The 19,229-nt window shown below is 41.1% G+C and overlaps 1 protein-coding gene across 1 annotated transcript in view; it reads left to right on the top strand.

Annotated features, from left to right (window-relative positions):
* The first annotated feature begins 7,897 nt into the window (after positions 1-7,897).
* SCG3 (secretogranin III) overlaps positions 7,898-19,229 on the top strand; it is a 37,714-nt gene continuing 26,382 nt past the window's right edge. The window contains exons 1-8 of the mRNA XM_077828422.1: positions 7,898-7,985; positions 8,654-8,706; positions 9,318-9,363; positions 9,456-9,665; positions 10,948-11,090; positions 12,158-12,328; positions 12,666-12,843; positions 18,750-18,863. Coding sequence (XP_077684548.1) covers positions 7,898-7,985; positions 8,654-8,706; positions 9,318-9,363; positions 9,456-9,665; positions 10,948-11,090; positions 12,158-12,328; positions 12,666-12,843; positions 18,750-18,863 — 1,003 coding nt within the window. The remainder of the gene's footprint in view (positions 7,986-8,653; positions 8,707-9,317; positions 9,364-9,455; positions 9,666-10,947; positions 11,091-12,157; positions 12,329-12,665; positions 12,844-18,749; positions 18,864-19,229) is intronic.

Below are 19,229 nucleotides of genomic sequence, written 5' to 3'. Positions count from 1 at the left end.
ATCCACATATATAAGTATTTGTAGTACCAGGGGCCAAGTCTCATGTTATGTGACTTACAAGCACTGATAAGGATGACCAGTTTTGGGTATTTCTATTATGGATGATTCAGGTTGGCTAATAACTCTTTTCCTAACAATTTATTTCTTTCCCTTTAAATAACAAGGATGCTTAATGTGGAGATTTAGCATTAATTCAACATTAAGGTAGAGAAATAAAGAACACAAAATAAAACTGCTCCCTTCGCGTAAGGATGCAATGTTGCATTCCTGTAATATATTCAATTCCTGCTTTTCTTGTTAATCATAACCTGAAGAGTGGTTATATCCCAAAATGTGACTGTAAAATAATGTTGATGGGATCAAAATTTATTCCCAGTGTCTGCGTGTCAAATGTACTCAATTTACCAATAAAGAGTTGTTCGCCGACGGCCAAGGATGTTTGGTGAGGTGCCAGCTATGCCCGTTTATACCATCCGTGACTTTAACCGCTAGGACGCACTGTCCCTTCGCGGCGGGCAGCCCGGGCTAGGCTGACGGATGCCCCAAGGTCCTAACCACCCATGACTTTAACTGCTAGAGCTCAGAGCTCCTTCGCAGCGGGCAGCCAGGATTGACTGACAGGTGCCCCAAGAGTTTGCCCCGTGGAGGCGGCACAACTCAACGCTAGGCTCTTAGTACTCTCACCTAAAGGCCAGGCTTTAGAGCCAAAATGGCTGAGGTTCTTTAATTGTGTTGGCTGCTTTACAGTAAACCAGAGAAAACAAGTCAGGCTTATGCATAAATGGTTACCAAAATTTATTAAGCTAGATTCTAATCATGTGGTTACAAAATTGCTAGTGCCTACTTATTTAAATGTAGAGATGTTACACACACAAACAAGTTACAAAACTGAAGCCACACTCCCAAAGAAAGAAAACAAAGTATAGAGCTCTATTTCAAAATATGTGTACACTAAAGATAGGAGATCAGGTGTGGGTGCTTCTTACCCTCCTCGCATCTCTCGATTCCAGCGGTGCCAAGCCAGGATCGGTCACTCAATTCCGCGGAAAGACGAATAAGGGACAAGGCGTAGGGACCCTCTTAGCTGCAGAAGCCTTGGGAGGCTGTCACTTATCTGACCAGCAGATAGATAGTGAAAAGCACTCAAAAATCATGGTGCTGTAGGTCCCCTACTTATACCTCTGTACTTCTTTATTCTCTTTCTCCTTTCTTATGCCAAATTGAGGCTGGTCTGTCTGGGTGACGCCAGCTTTCGCAAGAGTAGTTTACACTTGCAAGGGAGAGAAACAATAAGTGTCGACTACTGGACATTTCTTTTATCAGGGTAAATATTTTCCCAACTAGGATGTTGGTGTGTGTGCATCACGCTATTTAGTAGGGGCTAAGAGCCATGTCTGTCACAGGGCCTCTGCCTGCTGTGAGCTTAATCATTGTATCTGTTCCCAGAGGCACATTGTAGCAGCACACCTGTGCTTTCACAGCTTCAAAGGCTGTGCTGGAATATATGTTAAGTGCCCTGTTCCGGCTTCCTCCTGTGTTTCCAGCAATGCTGGTCTGGGGCGGGGGGCTGGCTGTCTGGCTACATTCCACCCCCTGATGCACCACACTACATCCCAGATTGCAAGGTGGCGGTGATGCCAGCACCTCTTGCCCTCCTTGGGGAAATTTAGAAATACCCAACAACCAAATTAGAGGATGAGGGTTCGCGGAATTGGTTAGGATCCCTTTTTAGCTCTAGGTATCTGATTTGCGTGGAGGAAAGAGCAGTTAGAATCAAACGCTTCATAATACATAAAGTTACACAAAAAACAATTACAATAATTAAAATGGTTAAAACAGTATTCACAACCGAATGTAAAAACGGGGAGAGGGAAAATCCCAAGTGTTGAGCTAACCATTGCATCCATGAGGTTTGTCCATTCTCAGCCACTGCATGTAGTGGTACAAATTCAATTCCCAGTCCATTGGTTGAATCTAGCAAGGTGCACATCCAGCAATTTGTAGCACCAAACATCCTTGGCCGTCGGCTAACAAGAGTTTGGATTTTTTAGTTGCTATTCCTTTAAATTCGTCCTGGCATTTGACTGTCAAATTGTCTGCTTTCTGGCTCATGCGTCATCACCAGTAACAAACAATTCTACAATAGGAGCTTATTTGATAATGCATGAGCCAAAATAGAATACCACACATGCTTTTTGCCGTCTGTGTCTGCAGTATGAAGAGAAGTAGGAAAGAGTAAAAACTTATTTTTGTCTGTAAAAAAAAAAAAAAGTAGATGATTCCAAATAAAGCAACAGATTTATTGAGGAAAAAAGGTGGATATTTTTTACCAAGTTACTTTTCTGACAGTGATATTCCTTCAGTATAGTCTGATGATTAAAGGAGGATGTGAAAGGAAGATATTGATATAATAGGCATCACAGAAACCTGGTGGAGTGAGGACAATCAGTGGAACACAGTCCTTCCAGGGTACAAAATTGGAAGGACAGAACAGGTCGTGCGGGGTGGGGAGTGGCACTATATGTTAAAGAAAATGTAGAATCAAATGAAATAAAAATCTTAAATGAATCCACATGTTCCATAGAATCTCTATGGATAGTAATTCCATGCTCTAATAAGAATATAACAGTAGGGATCTATTATTGACCACCTGACCAGGACGGTGATAGTGATGATGAAATGCTAAGGGAGATTAGAGAGGCTATCAAAATAAAAAGCTTAATAATAGTGGGGGACTTCAATTATCCCCATATTGACTGGGTACATGTCACCTCAGGATGAAATGCAGAGACAAAATTTCTCAATACTTTAAATGACTGCTTCTTGGAGCAGCTGCTACAGGAACCCACAAGGGGAGAGGCAACTCTCAATCTAGTCCTGAGTGGAGCGCATGATCTGGTCCAAGAGGTAACTATAACAGGACCGCTTGGAAATAGTGACCATAATATAATAACATTTAACATTCCTGTGGTGGGAAGAACAGCTCAACAGCCCAACACTGTGGCATTTAATTTCAGAAAGGGAAACTATGCAAAAATGAGGAGGTTAGTTAAACAGAAATTAAAAGGTACAGTGACGAGTGAAATCCCTGCAAGCTGCATGGACACTTTTCAAAGACACCATAATAGAGGCTCAACTTAAATGTATATCCCAAATTAAAAAACACAGTAAAAGAACTAAAAAAGAGCCACCGTGGCTTAACAACCATATAAAAGAAACAGTGAGAGATAAAAAGGCATCTTTTAAAAAGTGGAAGTCAAATCCTAGTGAGGTAAATAGAAAGGAGCGTAAACACTGCCAAAGTAAATGTAAAAATGTAATAAGAAAAGCCAAAAAGGAGTTTGAAGAACAGCTAGCCAAAAACTCAAAAGGTAATAAAATGTTTTTTAAGTACATCAGAAGCAGGAAGCCTGCTAAACAACCAGTGGGGACCCTGGACGATCGAGATACAAAAGGAGCACTTAAAGATGATAAAGTCGTCACAGAGAAACTAAATTCATTCTTTGCTTCAGCCTTCACAGCTGAGGATGTTAGGGAGATTCCCAAACCTGAGCCGTCTTTTGTAGGTGACAAATATGAGGAATTGTCACAGATTGAAGTGACACTAGAGGAGGTTTTGGAATTAATTGAGAAACGTAACAGTAACAAATCACTGGGACCAGATGGCATTCACCCAAGAGTTCTGAAAGAACTCAAATGTGAAATTGCGGAACTATTAACTATGGTTTGTAACCTGTCCTTTAAATCAGCTACTGTATCCAATGACTGGAAGATAGCTAATGTAACGCCAATATTTAAGAAGGACTCTAGAGGTGATCCTGGCAATTACAGACCAGTAAGTCTAATGTCAGTACCCGGCAAATTAGTTGAAACAATAGTAAAGAATAAAATTGTCAGACACATAGAAGAACATAAATTGTTGCGCAAAAGTCAACATGGTTTCTGTAAAGCGAGATCATGTCTTACTAATCTATTAGAGGGGGTCAACAAACATGTGGACAAGGGGGATCCAGTGGACATAGTGTACTTAAATTTCCAGAAAGCCTTTGACAAGGTCCATTACCAAAGGCTCTTACGTAAATTAAGTTGTCATGGGATAAGAGGGAAGATCCTTTCATGGATTGAGAACTGGTTAAAAGACAGGGAACAGAGGGTAGGAATAAATGGTAAATTTTCAGAATGGAGAGGGGTAACTAGTGGTGTTCCTCAAGGGTCAGTCCTAGGATCAATCCTATTCAACCTATTCATAAATGATTTGGAGAAAGGGGTAAACAGTGAGATGGCAAAGTTTGCATATCACACTAAACTGCTCAAGATTGTTAAGACCAAAGCAGACTGTGAAGAACTTCAAAAAGCTTTCACAAAACTAAGTGATTGGGCAACAAAATGGCAAATGAAATTTAATGTGGATAAATATAAAGTAATGCACATTGGAAAAAATAACCCCAACTATACATACAATATGATGTGGGCTAATTTAGCTACATCTAATCAAGAGAAAGATCTTGGAGTCATCGTGGATAGTTCTCTGAAGACGTCCATGCAGTGTGCAGCGGCAGACAAAAAAGCAAAGGGGATGTTAGGAATCATTAAAAAAGGAATAGAGAATAAGACGGAGAATCTCTTATTGCCCTTACATAAATCCATGGTACGCCCACATCTTGAATACTGCGCACAGATGTGGTCCCCTCATCTCAAAAAAGATATACTGGCATTAGAAAAGGTTCAGAAAAGGGCAACTAAAATGATTAGGGGTTTGGAACAGGTCCCATATGAGGAGAGATTAAAGAGGCTAGGACTTTTCAGCTTGGAAAAGAGGGGATATGAGAGAGGTATATAAAATCATGAGTGGTGTGGAGAAAGTGAATAAGGAAAAGTTATTTACTTGTTCCCATAATATAAGAACTAGGAGCACCAAATGAAATTAATGGGAAATTAATAGAAGGTTTAAAATAAATAAAAGGAAGTTCTTCTTCACTCAGCACACAGTCAACCTGTGAAAGTCCTTGCCTGAAGAGGTTGTGAAGGCAAGGACTATAATAGGGTTTAAAAGAGAACTGGATAAATTAATGGAGGTTAAGTTCATTAATGGCTATTAGCCAGGATGGGTAAGGAATGGTGTCCCTAGCCTCTGTTTGTCAGAGGGTGGAGATGGATGGCAGGAGAGAGATCACTAGATCATTACCTGTTAGGTTCACTCCCTCTGGGGCACCTGGCATTGGCCACTGTCAGTAGACGGGATGCTGGGCTGGATGGACCTTTGGTCTGCAGCATGGCCATTCTTATGTTCTTATGATTATTAGTGGATATTGTGGTGTTATATGTTGTAGTGCAGGGGTTCTGAAACTGTGGTCGGGACCCCAAAGTGGGTCGGGACCCTGTTTTAATGGGGTCACTAGACCTGGCTTAGACTTGCTAGGGTCTGGGCCTAAAGCCGAAGCCTGAGCCCCACCGCCTGGGACTGAAGCCTAAGCCCTGGGTATCAGGGCTCAGGTTGTAGGCCCCCTGCCTGGGGCTGAAGCCTTTGGGCTTCGGCTTTGCCCCCCACTCCTACCAGAGGAGGTGAGGCTTGGGCTTTGGCTTTGCCCCCCTACCCCACCCCGGGTGGCAGGGCTTGGGTGGGCTCAGACTTCGGTCCCCCCTCCTGGGGTCATGTAGTAATTTTTGTTGTCAGAAGGGGGTCACGGTGCAATGAAGTTTGAGAACCCCTGTTGTAGTTCATGCCTGTTATTAGTGTATTATAATGCATATTTGGCCAAATGTTCAAAAACAGTCTGTAGCGTCGTGGGTGTACTTTGTACTTGCAAGTAAAAACTGGTTCAATTATATGTGCCCATACTGCACCCATTTAGAAATCTGATTTCTGATTGCAGTTGTAAATTAAATGGAAAGAAATGCTGTATATTTTCTTTTGGAAACTACCAGCGATAGTCAATTGCTTATCCCATGTGGTCTTAAATTGCGGGGCAGCTTCTGTTTAACGTAACTATGTTTTCCTGCATCATTGCTAACCCTAATGCAGCTCCAACAGTGGTAGTAACAGTGAGAGCCATAATGTAGATAAGTCTCCTGTGATTGCCAGTGTGTTTAACTGAATGTCATTTGACTTGCTCTGAGCAGGGTGCAGGGAATCTTATGTACATAAGAGCTTCCATCATTGCTACCACTATTCTATTAAAAACTGTATGGAGGAAGGATGGCAATCCATTGTGGCTTTTATACAAATATAGATAGATTGATATATGGCTAAATGGACAGATAGGAAACTGAGACATTACTATCACTTATGGCATTATTTGCATTTCTGTGGTTCTACACATTTTCCCAAGTATTTCTATAATAATAGGTGTAAGGAACTAGCTGGAGTTTGAACCACTCCACTGCAGTCTCTGTTCTCAGATTTCAGAGTTGCAGAACCATGCTCCAGGTTGGTAAATTTACCTCCAGTGCTTTTCTAAATTGGGGTTCTTTAGACAGAAATTCTGTCAGCTATCCTCACTCTAACTATTGAGATGCAATCAGTTAGTTAATACTGAAATTTTTCAATTACACTTTCAGTTTTTCCATCCACAGTTAACTGTGGGTGCAAAATTAGAAGACTTTTTTGAAAATGTGACCATAATTAATCTCCCATTTTTCAAGCAGGCCAATAGTCTTATTTAAGATTCCCACTAGCCCTGAAATAGAACTGCTGCAGGCACTGGCCATGACCCTTTTTCCTAACATAAAACTGAGATGAGGAAATATATTCCTCAGATTGCAGGGGAATCACAAGAGAGTATTTGCTGTGGTTACATTTTAATTTACATATATAATCACGTGTCTGGTTATTCATAATTAAGCCTCTAGATCTATTTTCTCTTTTCAGTTGTTCTCCTGTTCCTTTATTCTTTATTCATAGGCAAGATGTGCTGCGGCTAAACTTTTGATGGTGCCCTGCCTATGAAATAAAAAGAATAATTCATGAATATGCCTGGACGGTGAAATTAAGTCGTGCATGGGCTGGCCTGCTGCAGAGGGGCGCATTTCACCTTTAAAGAGTATAAAGCTGGTAACATGCTGCTTTTCTGTGTTGACTCCAAACCAAATCTTTCTGTGCTACCGGGCTTTGAATAGCATGATCTGATTCTCCCTTGGGCTTTCTCCGGAAGATTGCCTTACAATTAAACCGTGCTATTCAGTCCCATCTCAATGCAATTAGGAAAGAAAGCTGGCCCACGCTGCCCATGAATCATATGTCATGTGCATCAGTTTGATGGATATCATAAAAACGCCTCAGTCAGATTTGACCTTCTCCTGTGGGGTGGGGACGCTGACATTGGCGCCTCCCCGGAAACGAGCTAGGCGGTGATCTTGTTTTCCTGCAGATCAGAAGGGGAATGGGAAGCCTCTGTCTTTGCATTGGAAAGGGAGCTCATTAGTGCGGCGGCGGCAGCGCCGCCCCAGCCCTGGCCCGGAGAGCTCCAGCCAGCGGGGTTAGCCAGTGCGGTGGAGCCAGGTGGTGCACGCATGCTCCTCCATCTGCAATCCCCCCTCCTCCCGCCTCGTCTCCTCCCACTCCTGTCCCGAGCCATCAAGAGGGACCAGCTCATCCATTTCTGCCAGGGAAGGGAACAAGGGGCTGAACAATACGGCACCACGCCCTAGCCCTCAATCCAGCCGGCGGCTTCTAGCCGCGGCAGCTCCTGGGCCTTCAGCACCACGAGGCTCGGACAGCTCCCTGTGCCTCCGCCGCAGGCTGGTGCGGGGCTCGGCGCTGCGGGTTGGGGCTCAGGTTACACACAAAGCCGGCTTGTGCAAAGCAGGGCGCCTCCTCATTCCTCAGTCCAGCGAGCCCGCCTCCCTGCGAGCTCTGCAGCCAGCCTCGCCTCTAGCAGCTACCCCGAAGGCCACAAGGATGGTTTTCAACTGGGCGACGCTGGTTCAGGTCCTGGCTCTGATCGTGAGCCAGGTTCACGGCTTCCCTAAGCCCGAGAGCAGCAGAGGTAAGTCATGACCTCATTATCCCTTTGCACCGAGATGGGGAAACTTTTCCATGGAATCAATGAGGAAGAGTTACAACTTTGCTCTCCCTTGGCTAAACACGAGTAGATCCCAAGGAATCAACACACTGAACTGGAGGGGTGGGAGGGAGCATTTTAAACTGAAAATAGATTTTAAAAAATAGGTAGAGGAGTGGGGATCTGTTCTTAATTCACATTTTGTTCTTTTCCAAGGGCTGTTTTCTCTGTCCTGCAGTAGCTTTCAAGTCTTTGTCTCTTTCTCTGGTGGTGTTCTGGATGTCATAGATCTTTTAATCTCTTGATTATGCCAATCCCATTATGCTATTACTATTTTAGTCAAGCTCTTACACAAGTTTTTTTAATGTGTTTATTATTTTTCTGATCAGAGAGCATAAGATTAGTCCAGTATGTAGAGCCTTCTCTTATAGGAGGAAGAAACAACGATTTCTTTTTTCCCCTAATTTAAATGTTTGGCGTATTCCCCCTTCTTTCCAGATGTATTGATTTTATTTCACAAGGATTTATATTTGACATCAATTTTCAATGCATGTGTTCTTAGGAAAAAAACTACAATTCATTTTTTAAATATTATGCTGCCTCTGTGTGCATAACACATACCATAACTGAATATATGTATTTATTTATTCTAGATAAAGGTATATACAACAGAGAATTAAGTGAAGAGAGACCACTGGAGGAACAGGTAGGTAAAATGAAAAATTATCCGAATGCTCTTTGACATTTTAACTGTAGTAAATATAAGTTTGTGAGCTTTCAGTTGTGAGACTGATGAGACTCTCAACAGCTGAACAGAAACTCTAAGAGTAAAATTAACATTGGAAGCCTTTGGTGAAATGTCTTAGAGTTCCAGTAATTCATAAGTATTAATAATGAGCTAAAAGAAAGTTTTACTGGCCTAGATGCTAAAGTTGTGCCATTAGCTCCAACAGCACAACAAATCCTTTTGCACCCAAACTCTCACTGAAGTCAATGGGAGCTTGGGGTGAACAAGGAAAGCAGGATCAGCATCCATCTACGAATCTGCAGTATATTACAACTTTCCACCAAGAGGCTCTTTAACCCAAAGATACAGTGTTACAAAAAACAAAAACCGCCACAACCCACCAACAACCCTAAGAGCTTGATCATACTTAGGCAAACTTCCTAACTCCTGAATAAAGAGTGCAGGTCAGGCCCTATGGCTTTTCCAGAATAAAGTCTGATAAAATAAAGTGTATTGTGTATAACTGAATAAAGAATGTATGATTACAATGTACTCATTGTTCCCATCTTGGATTTGTTCTCACACACCAGATTGCTGAAGCTGGGGCAGGCAAGATCAGGAAAACACTCCCTACAGGTAAAACATGTCCCCTATTAATTATATTAATCTACATATTAAAATATTGTGAGGGTTAGACTATATGACATGTGTGTTCATAAATTTTCCAGAAAATAAGCCAGAGTTCAGAAATTATTCCTTTAGTGATGACTTGAACCTGCTAAAGTCAGTAACAGGAAAAGAGAGGAATGAAAAGGAGAGGGAATCAATCCTACATGATCGTCAACAACCAGCCCCTGATGATGCAGACTCCACCAAGAACCGCAGGCTGGTAGATGACTATGACTCCACTAAAAGTGGACTGGATTATAAATTTCAAGGTATTTCATAATCTTTTCAGTAACATCTAGCTTTGATTTTTCATGCAAGTTACTGCAGTTATGGATCATACAAAATTACCTACCTAAAAATGCACAATACTCATCAGTGACGTATAAATTTAAGTTATTGTCAATTTTTTTAGAAACCTACCACATAGGAAGTGCAGCTTGACACAAAAGCACAAAGAATTTCACAATTATTGGCAAAAAAGAAAAGGAAGGACTTGTGGCACCTTAGAGACTAACAAATTTATTTGAGCATAAGCTTCTGTGAGCTACGGCTTAAATTTGTTAGTCTCTAAGGTGCCACAAGTCCTCCTTTTCTTTTTGCAGATACAGACTAACAGGGCTGCTACTCTGAAACCTACAATTATTGGCAATTTTCACAGACAACTTGCATAGATTTGCTCCAAATGTGTAATCTGCATAGTTTTAGAGCTTTCATATTCAGTGGCAGGGGTATCCTGATGGTGTTATACCTCAAAACCACTTTAAAAATAAAAACATAAATTTAAATTAGTAAAAAGAAAGTATGTATTAGTGATATAGAACTACCTACTTTGCATACCTGTTTATTTCAGATATTAAGTCTATTATTTAGCACATTAGTTATTTTTCACACAGTGGAGAAGGAAAAATGATTTAGGACCAGATTATGCCTGCTTTACTTGAAGGAGTAGTTCATTGACTTCAGTGGGTTAAGTAAGTCCTATGAGTAAGGTAAGCAGTATTTGGCTCAAGGTGATTTATATTTATACCAAAACCGACTGGTCATGGGTCAAAGCCTGCTCATCATATTCACTGTCGCATTGGCTTAGAATGGCATTATTTGCATAAGTAAGGATTGCAGGATTGAACCTTTGATTTACTGAAATCCCAACAGGAAAAAACAACATGACCTGTTTTGTTCTACAAAGCCATATGATTAAAATAAAATACCAACAACGCAAGCATATACGGGAGCAATGGTATATCATTTTAAAGTACTTTTCTACAAACATCAATTGAATATATTTCCTTGTGCTTATTAGAAAGCTTCAGCCAGAGAAAGGCATTTTTCAGAAGAGGGTAAGCACTTGTGTGTTAAGATCATTGTATTGTTATTGATATAATGCTTTACAAAACACTGTGGCAAAGCATAACTGTAACCCTACTTCAACATTTGGAGAAAAGTGGATGTTTGTGTTGAAAGGAGAAAGCAACGTACAGATATTTTTTAAATGATATCTAAATCAAATGAAAAAGAGATGTTCAGTAAATAGTTAAATTGTAATTCTTTTAGATGATCCAGATGGTCTTCATCAGTTAGATGGCACTCCCTTAACTGCTGAAGACATTGTCCAGAAGATTGCCACGAGAATTTATGAGGAAAATGATAGAGGAGTATTTGACAAAATTGTCTCAAAGCTTCTAAATCTGGGTCTAGTAAGTTTCCTGTTTTCATTTCATCTAGCTATTTTGTCAGTTTATTTTCCCTTACTTCTTTTTTTAATAGTTGGGCTGAATGTGGTGTCTGTGCAACTGAAAAGTTAATGACACTGGCTTGAATCAGGAAGCGTGTGAGTCAGGCTATAAGCAAGCTTCTCAATTCAATTGTGCCATTGCACATCAATCTTATCCTGCAATAACCCTGCTATTCCAGTCCTGAGCTTTGCTATGAAAGATGCCAAGTTGTAAAATGGTTTTATGGTGTGTAAATAAAAGTCCACTGAGGACAAGAAGGAAAGCAGCATATTCATTTTTACTTCCATTTCACTTTTTGTTTTCATTGAATTCTTTTGTATTGTCAAGTGCCTTGTGATTTTTGTAAACGATGCTCCAAATGGTGTAAATCAGCATAGCTCCATTGACTTCAGTGACACTACAGTGATTTACACCAGCTGAGAATCTGGCGCAATAAGTGCTGCTGGTTATTGTTGATTTATGGCATAAAATGGATTTGATTCTAGATCTCCAGAGATGACGGGCTGGTGTTTTAACCTACTGCTCTACCCAGTCCTTATGTTTTAATCTAATAGTACTATTATCTGTCCTATTAAACCTCCAGTTGCTGCATGCTGAACTCCCACCAATTTGAATGGGAGATCTGTGTGGAACAGTTGCAGGACTGAGTCCAGGCTCAAAAAATAGTTGTTAAGAAGTAACATAAAAGAGCAAATGCATTTTAGTGGAGCTGTGGACAATTGACTTTATTTTCCATCTTTATGTAACTGTACTCTATCAAATATGTATTCTTTCTTAGTAGCATCTACATGCTACAATCAGCTCAGTGACCCATTGTGCTTGGCACTGTACTGATATATAGCAAAAGCCAGTCCTCTATTTCATGAGGGAAAATGTCTGTGTAGGTTTTTAACTTAATTTGGCTACATTCAGTCTTGAAGCAAGCTAGCTAAGTAACTAACTAACATAAGATCAGTTTATAAAGTTCAATTCTCAAATTACATATTAAATTTAAGAAAAAACAAATCCTATTATTAAATTATTAACAGATCACAGAGAGCCAGGCCTATACATTAGAGGATGAAGTGGCTGAGGTTTTACAGCAGTTAATTGCTAATGAAGCGAAAGATCGTGAGAAGGAGTCAGAAGATCTTGATTACCCTCCAAGCAGAACAGACAGTGATACAAAAGAAAAGCAGGAGGAAAAAATGGTAATTATTGTTAGCTAATTGTTTTGACTCACTTACCAAATAGTCTGAGAAGACCAATGCACTGTTCTGTGCTTCAGGGAATAATTAGTTCAATTTGGAAATGATAGAAAGATTTTTAAAGAAATGCCAGCAACTAGAAAATATGAGCAATGCATTACATAAAAGTTTATAACAAGATTCAAAATTGGAATAACCGAGTAACTCATTGACCTCCTTCTAATTACAGAAATGCTGGCTCTACTTGAGACCCAGCATAAGAAAATGATGCTGTTTGTTGGTCTTTTAATGACATCATCCATATCCATGTACTTATATATTTTTTTATTTTTCAATGTTGTTTGTGGAGACACCAAACATTGCTGATCAAGTTGGTGTTATGAATGGAGAAATTGATGATACTTTGGATAATACCTGGCCCTCCTCCAGTGTCTTGGAAAGAAGAAACGAGCTGCCTTCTGAGGATAATTTTGAGGACCTCCAGTATTTCCCAAACTTTTATGGACTACTAAAAAGTCTTAACTCAGGTAATCTCTATATTTTCTCTGTCATGTGTTTATAGAAATATTTAGTAAAAAAATCTGTAAAATTTAGTAAAATTTAGTAAAAAAGATTCCCCCATTTTCTTCCTCTCAGCTTGAAATCCCCTTCCCTCTAAATTCAAAGCCCCATATCTTAAGGACTTTCCTTAAGATGAGAAGGCTGAATGCAACTCCCTTTGGATCCCATCACCCTCACTTCTAGATCAGCTAGAGAGACTGATGTGATGAACTTCATTCACCAGGTGCAAAGTATGCTACCTCTGCAGCCCCACCAGGCATGTGTTATGAGACCCAGGAGCCTTGAATTCGTATTCTGTACATCTCCTCCCGCTAAGATGTAAGCTGAAAGAGATGGCAAGTTGTTTTACCCAGAGATATTTCCAGTAACACCTTTGTCTCCTAAGCTAAGGGAGATACAAAAAGTGAATCAGGCTACATTATCATCAACACAATGATCGTGCCGGTAAATTGGCCTTAACCTCCCCACCCTATTCACAAAACCACCGACTTTGTTAGACATTGCAGTGAAAGCCCTGAATCACTTCTTGTTATTCTGGAGTTAGGCATTATTCTGTCCCAGTTTATTATGAGCTAGATTGTGGCACCTAGCCACAGACACTGTCAGCACACACTCGGTCTCACGCCCACTCTTATTCCCCCCCAGCCAGCAACATTCTCTCTCTCTCCCCATCGTAGCCAGCAACCACTTACTCTGCAGATTCCTCTTTCTGCTGGAGTCTGGATCCTCTCCCAACCCATCTCCACAGGCAATGAGTGGGAAGCAGGAACCAGAGGGGATTTTTCCCCTGGTCCATTCCAGAAGGCTTGGGTTCTTCTTTTTGTTCTCTTCCTCTGGGTAGCCTGAGGTGGTGGTTCTTCCTATTTCCTCTCTCTGCCTACAGAGCAGAGGGGGACCTGTGTGCCTCAGTAGATTGTCAAGAACAAGGAACTGGGCACCAGCCCTCGCATATGTCTCTATATCTTCTTGTATCCCACCTTCCTCCCCACCAGCCTGTATCAAACCACGAGAGAGAAGATGCAATCACACCCTGCAGCTGTGTGTTGACTTACAGGCAGCAATGTAAAAACCTGCTCAGGCAGGGAAAGTGTTTCCACCTAGCCCTGCCTGACAGTGGACCTGATTCCTCATTGTGTACATTAGTGACAATCTGGCATGCGGAAGGCCATGCACATAACTGTGTGGGGGTAGATGAGTTTCATGCTGCTGAGGCAGAAATAGCAATGACTTGTTTGGTATGTAACTGTGATAGAATGGAGCAGAGAAGAATGAGGAGCAAAAGTAATGAGGAAAGTCATTTAGGGGGTACATATGGGCAAGAAAGTAGGATATATGGACACTGTTAAATTTAGCTCTAACTTTAGCTTCCATTTATCATGAAAATCGCTGGCTAAGAAGCAGGCTCTGAGATGGTCAGGATCCACCCCAACGCTGAATGTGCAGATACATCTTCCCAATATGTGAGTCATACCCTTGTGGCAATCCATAAACTTCTCTTGAGACACTTTGTCTCCCTTTGTGAGCCCATGGATCTGATATGAGTTTCCCATATACAAAGTGGCATTGCCATGTTCATATCTTTTTCTAAGACGTGCCTTTAAAGAATTATATTTTCTTCCAGTATTCTTCATTGGACAGTCCTGAGACACATGCTGCTTTGTCCCTGCACCTTACAAGCATTGACAGAAAAGATTAGAATCCTTGAGTCCAAGCCTGTGAAGTTCTCCAGGGGTCCAGTAATTTTTTTTGCCAGAGTATTAAAATTTATTAATTTCATGGCAACCCCTGGCTACTCTATAGCATAAAGAACAGATGTTATTCCAAGCCTTTTTTTAAAAGTCATTAATTCTTGCTCCCCAAAAATAATTTCCCATCACAAGGAGTTTTGACCTCAAGGTCTGCTATCCAGTTGTAGGTATAAGATGTTCATTATGATTGCTGGAGGATAAGACCACTTGTAAATTAGATTCTTGAACATTTCAGACAATGTACAATTAACCCTGGGTGCAGCTTTCAGCTGATTGTATCTGGACAACTCTCTGGCCTCCAGATTGGTTTTTATCTTGTAGTTCTTGGAAGGATATACATTTTTGGTGCAAGAATAAATTTTCTACTACAATTTCTGTACATATCTGGATGTTGTTTTTATCCTGGATACATTTTCTTGTTAAGCATTTCGGGGATTTCAAAGGCTAGTTTTTTTGGTTTTAAATCTCTCACATTGTATCAAGTGTCAGGATCTCATGTTTTTCTCACATCCCAACTTTACTCACAATGTAAAATCTTCATCCAACTACCTGTGCTTGATGGACTAAAATTTGGGGTCTGCTTCAAAGCCTGGGTGTCTTTCTATTAGCTTCAATCAACTTTGCATCAGACCTTTAATCCCTGATCTTCTAGTCTTGTCTTGAGAAAAAAATGAGGCTTTTTTTATCCTGAGCCTTTATTACTCAAAGGAAGATTGAGAAAGATGTTTCTAATTGCTGGAAACATGAAGCTGGGATATCTAAGGCAGCGTTTGGAACAGATACTGTAGTTTTGCAGATATAATTATTTACTAGTGCTTGTTCTACTACAAAAACAGAGGGCTAACAGAACATGGGATTTAAGGTCTTTCCTTATGTTCTGGATTACTGAGTCAAAATTGCTCCTGTCTATGTTAGGAAAAGTCCAGATGACTTCTGAATAACTATATCTTACGCTGTACAACACAAGAGGACTAGCAACAAGCCAATGCAACAACAGATAGGGGAGTACTTCAGTTAACTCTCCACCTAATTGCACAATATGGTAATTCAAATAAAGGAAACTCCTTCTGTATCCCCTTTACCTCCTGCAGTCACATCAGGCTTTGAGAACAGTGGAACCGATGCAGTTTTGCTGCACAGTGGAAGTGTTTGCACCCCCTCCATATAGGGAAGCATGACTCAGCGGGATCTCCTGCACCTCAGTGCACAAAAGGTTTCTGGGAGCTAGTCCACCAGCCTAACTTCCACACCAGCCTAACTTCCACTGAGTGGGGGATGGCACAACAGCAGTGTAGACTGCTGAAGTCCACAGGCTGCAATAATAACCTCATAATAACCTCAGAATGATTCCACTGCCACTCTCTAGCTGGGGGATGATTCCTCTTGTCATCCATCCTCCCCCTCCCCACCACCACCCCGCCTGCCCCAGTATCCCACACTGGGAATAGGATTTGCCCCGGAGATATTAAACAGGGAATTTGGGGCGGGGTATGTGTGAGAGAGCGCTCTACAACAAAGCCTGCCCTTACTTCCATTAGGCTAACCCTGTTAGGTGGAGTAATCTCACCTTCTCAAGCCTTTTCTCTTCCAGCCACTATTTCCAGTCTCGTGTTTTGGTTAACACTTGGATGAAGAGCCAGTAGTGTAGATCCACACCTCCATGGCCAGGCAGCTTCAATTTACAGCCATATTTCTGTGAGTTTATCCCCTTAGAAACATGCAGAAATTACTCATTAGAGCAAGAAGCTTACTGCTTTTGTTTCTCTTTTTGGCTTCAGTTCTCTTTGGAGTATAATTAGGGCTTGGAAGTTAAATATAATGGACATGAGACCTGTAAAAGAACACCCCAGGACTGTGGAATATGCATTATTGAAACATCAAGCTCATTTTATGTATAAATTGAGACTTTATAGTGTAAGACTTGTTCAGCCCTCAGTTATCAGGACCTTCAGATTGTTTTTTAAATGGTATTATTGAGTTGTAGCATTGAGGGCACTGTAAATTAGGGTCCTAATCCTGCCAGTACAGGATTTCCTCTCCCATTAAAGCTGAAGTGTTTTAAATGATGCAGATCGCTTAAGACCCATGTATCCATGCTAAATCCAGATAAGAAAAATTCACTGGATGACATTTCCCTCTCAGCTGCCAAGTCAGTGCATTAAGTTCCATCCAATCATTCACCATCAATCGTCAATGGAAGTGGAGTAGGCTATGTGGATTGTAATATTTATTTTAACGATATGTTTTTAATTCAAGTGAAGGATCCAGATGCTACTGCAATTATTGCCATGTATAAATGAATAAATAAACTCCATGCATCCTAGATCTTGGGCTTTTTTAAGGTCTGTTTAGTTAAAGAAAAAAGCCCTGTAGTGTAGGTACGAAGACTAGTGATTCAAGTTCTAAATAATAAGCAGCCAGTTGATTCTACTGTCTTTGCTTGAGGGGAGAATGCAGCCATCACATTCTGTAGGAGTTTCGAGTAAAAGTACCAGTAAGTGAAAACATATTTATATCTATATTGACATCAGCTTTCAGAGCTACTCACTGAGGGTGAAATACAGAGGAGCATCCCTGTTTTGAGGACTTACATGGTATGTGAGTGCTGCATAGCTCTTATGCTACCCCTCTGCACAGGAGTGAATGTCACTATGAGAAAATAATGTAATTGTCATTGAAGACCAATCTTCTTGATGTGACTAAGTAAATAGACTTTAAAGTGGTAAAATATAGTTTTGTTTTCATGTAACCCACTCTGTGTCAGGCTGACAATTTAGGGCTCACTCTTCTGAGTCATATGTTTGGGGAGAGCAGAGGAGTAGCTCTGCTCTCCCCAAGCAGAGAGTCTCTGAGCTATCTTGCTAGTGCAGGGTAGGATATAATGCCAGTACTGTGATAGGTTCTTCGCAGCTAAATAAGAAGATGGGGAGAGGTATGTGGTCCAGTGGCTAGGGAAGTGGACTGGCAGTCAGAAAACCTGGGTTCTAGTCCCACCTCTGTCCCTGGCCCGCTGGGCGACCATTGTCACTTTACCTCAGGGTACGTCTACACTGAAGCTGAGAGTAAGCCTCCAAGGGCAGGTAGGTAGGTAGACTCAAGCTAGTACATTAAAGATAGCAGTGTGGACATGGCAGTTCTATCAGAGACCCAGGCTAGCCACCCAAGATCACACGTGAGGGGGGTCAGGTGGGCTTGAGAGCCTGAGCTGCTGCCAAAGTCACGTCCATACTTGCTATTTTTCGTGTGCTAGCTTGAGCCCTGCTAGCATGAGTCAATCACTTCCTGCTGCAGTGTAAACGTGCCCTTAGTTTCCTCATCTGTAAAATAGAGATAATGATACTTGCCCTCCTTTGTAAAGTGCTTTGAGAAACACAGACAAAAAGCTCTATAGAAAAGCTAAGGCCAAGATTTTTAAAGGGACTGATGCACTGCTGCACTCAGCATCACCATGCCTAATTGATTGTCCCTAGGATTAGACTTCTAAGTGCCTAAATCCCTTTTGAAAGTTATATTTAGGTTCCTAAATCTGTTTGGCTTTGTGATGCTGAGCACAGCAACACCTAAATACATTTAAAAATCTAGGCCTAAGTGACAATCATTATTCTGAAGGTTGCAGCCAGGGACATACGCTCTGGGCTGCGGAGTCCATTGTGATTCCTGGTGAGAAGAGCCCATCCTTCCATATCAGATATTGGGGAGGCTCCCCTGCTGACAACCCCAAATGAAGTCATGGACTGTGCCCTACAGAACGAGTGAAATTGGGTAACGGAGCAACTGGCAGCTTCTGAGGGTGAATAACTCCTCAGAATAAGATGCAGTCCCTACAGCTTTGTAACTCGGGGGCTTTGTAAAGTTGTTCTGGGTCGGCTACTGGGAAATAGATTTGGGCCTGACTAGATCTCTACAGTACTTTTTTCCACAGCAGGCCATAACAGCTTTGAAGGAGCAGTTTTAGTTCATTACATAAGACATGGGACACCTCTCCTCTTCACTAAGCCATCTCAGCCTTTTCTTTTCATGACCAGGACATGTTTTTTATCCGTGAACTTGACAAAAAGTTTTCAGGACTGAATCTCTTGGCCATAGTTCTGACTCCTTATGGTTTGCTTTGACCCTTAACACAGAGGAGGCAAAAGAAAAAGAAACCCTGATAACTATCATGAAGACACTGATTGATTTTGTGAAGATGATGGTTAAATATGGAACAATCACACCAGAAGAAGGTGTTTCGTATCTGGGTAAGAGCACATACTTTACTCTTTATAATAACGTTATTCATCCTAAATTCTTATACCACTAACAGTGATAATTATATTGTCATCCCACTTGATGTCAGTCTTATTTCAGGCATGATCACTCAGAATATTGAGGCATCACTTTTATGATCATTCTTCACAACAGTATTGAATTTCATATGTTTCACTGTTTTCGTCTTATGAAATGAAAGGTTATCAATCAAATGTAAATTTAGAGGCTAATTCACTGCAGTGTTACTCCATTTTGACACTGGTGTAACTCCACTGATTTCAGTGGCATTACACTGGTGATGAATCAGGCCCTTATATTTTCCCAAAAGAAATACTACATATTGGGACCTTTATTCT

This window comes from Eretmochelys imbricata, chromosome 10 (genome assembly GCF_965152235.1).
Source record: "Eretmochelys imbricata isolate rEreImb1 chromosome 10, rEreImb1.hap1, whole genome shotgun sequence".
In the NCBI taxonomy this organism is placed as follows: Eukaryota; Metazoa; Chordata; order Testudines; family Cheloniidae; genus Eretmochelys; species Eretmochelys imbricata.
Note: the sequence above shows the minus strand (reverse complement) of the source record. Positions and strands in the feature narration are given on the sequence as shown.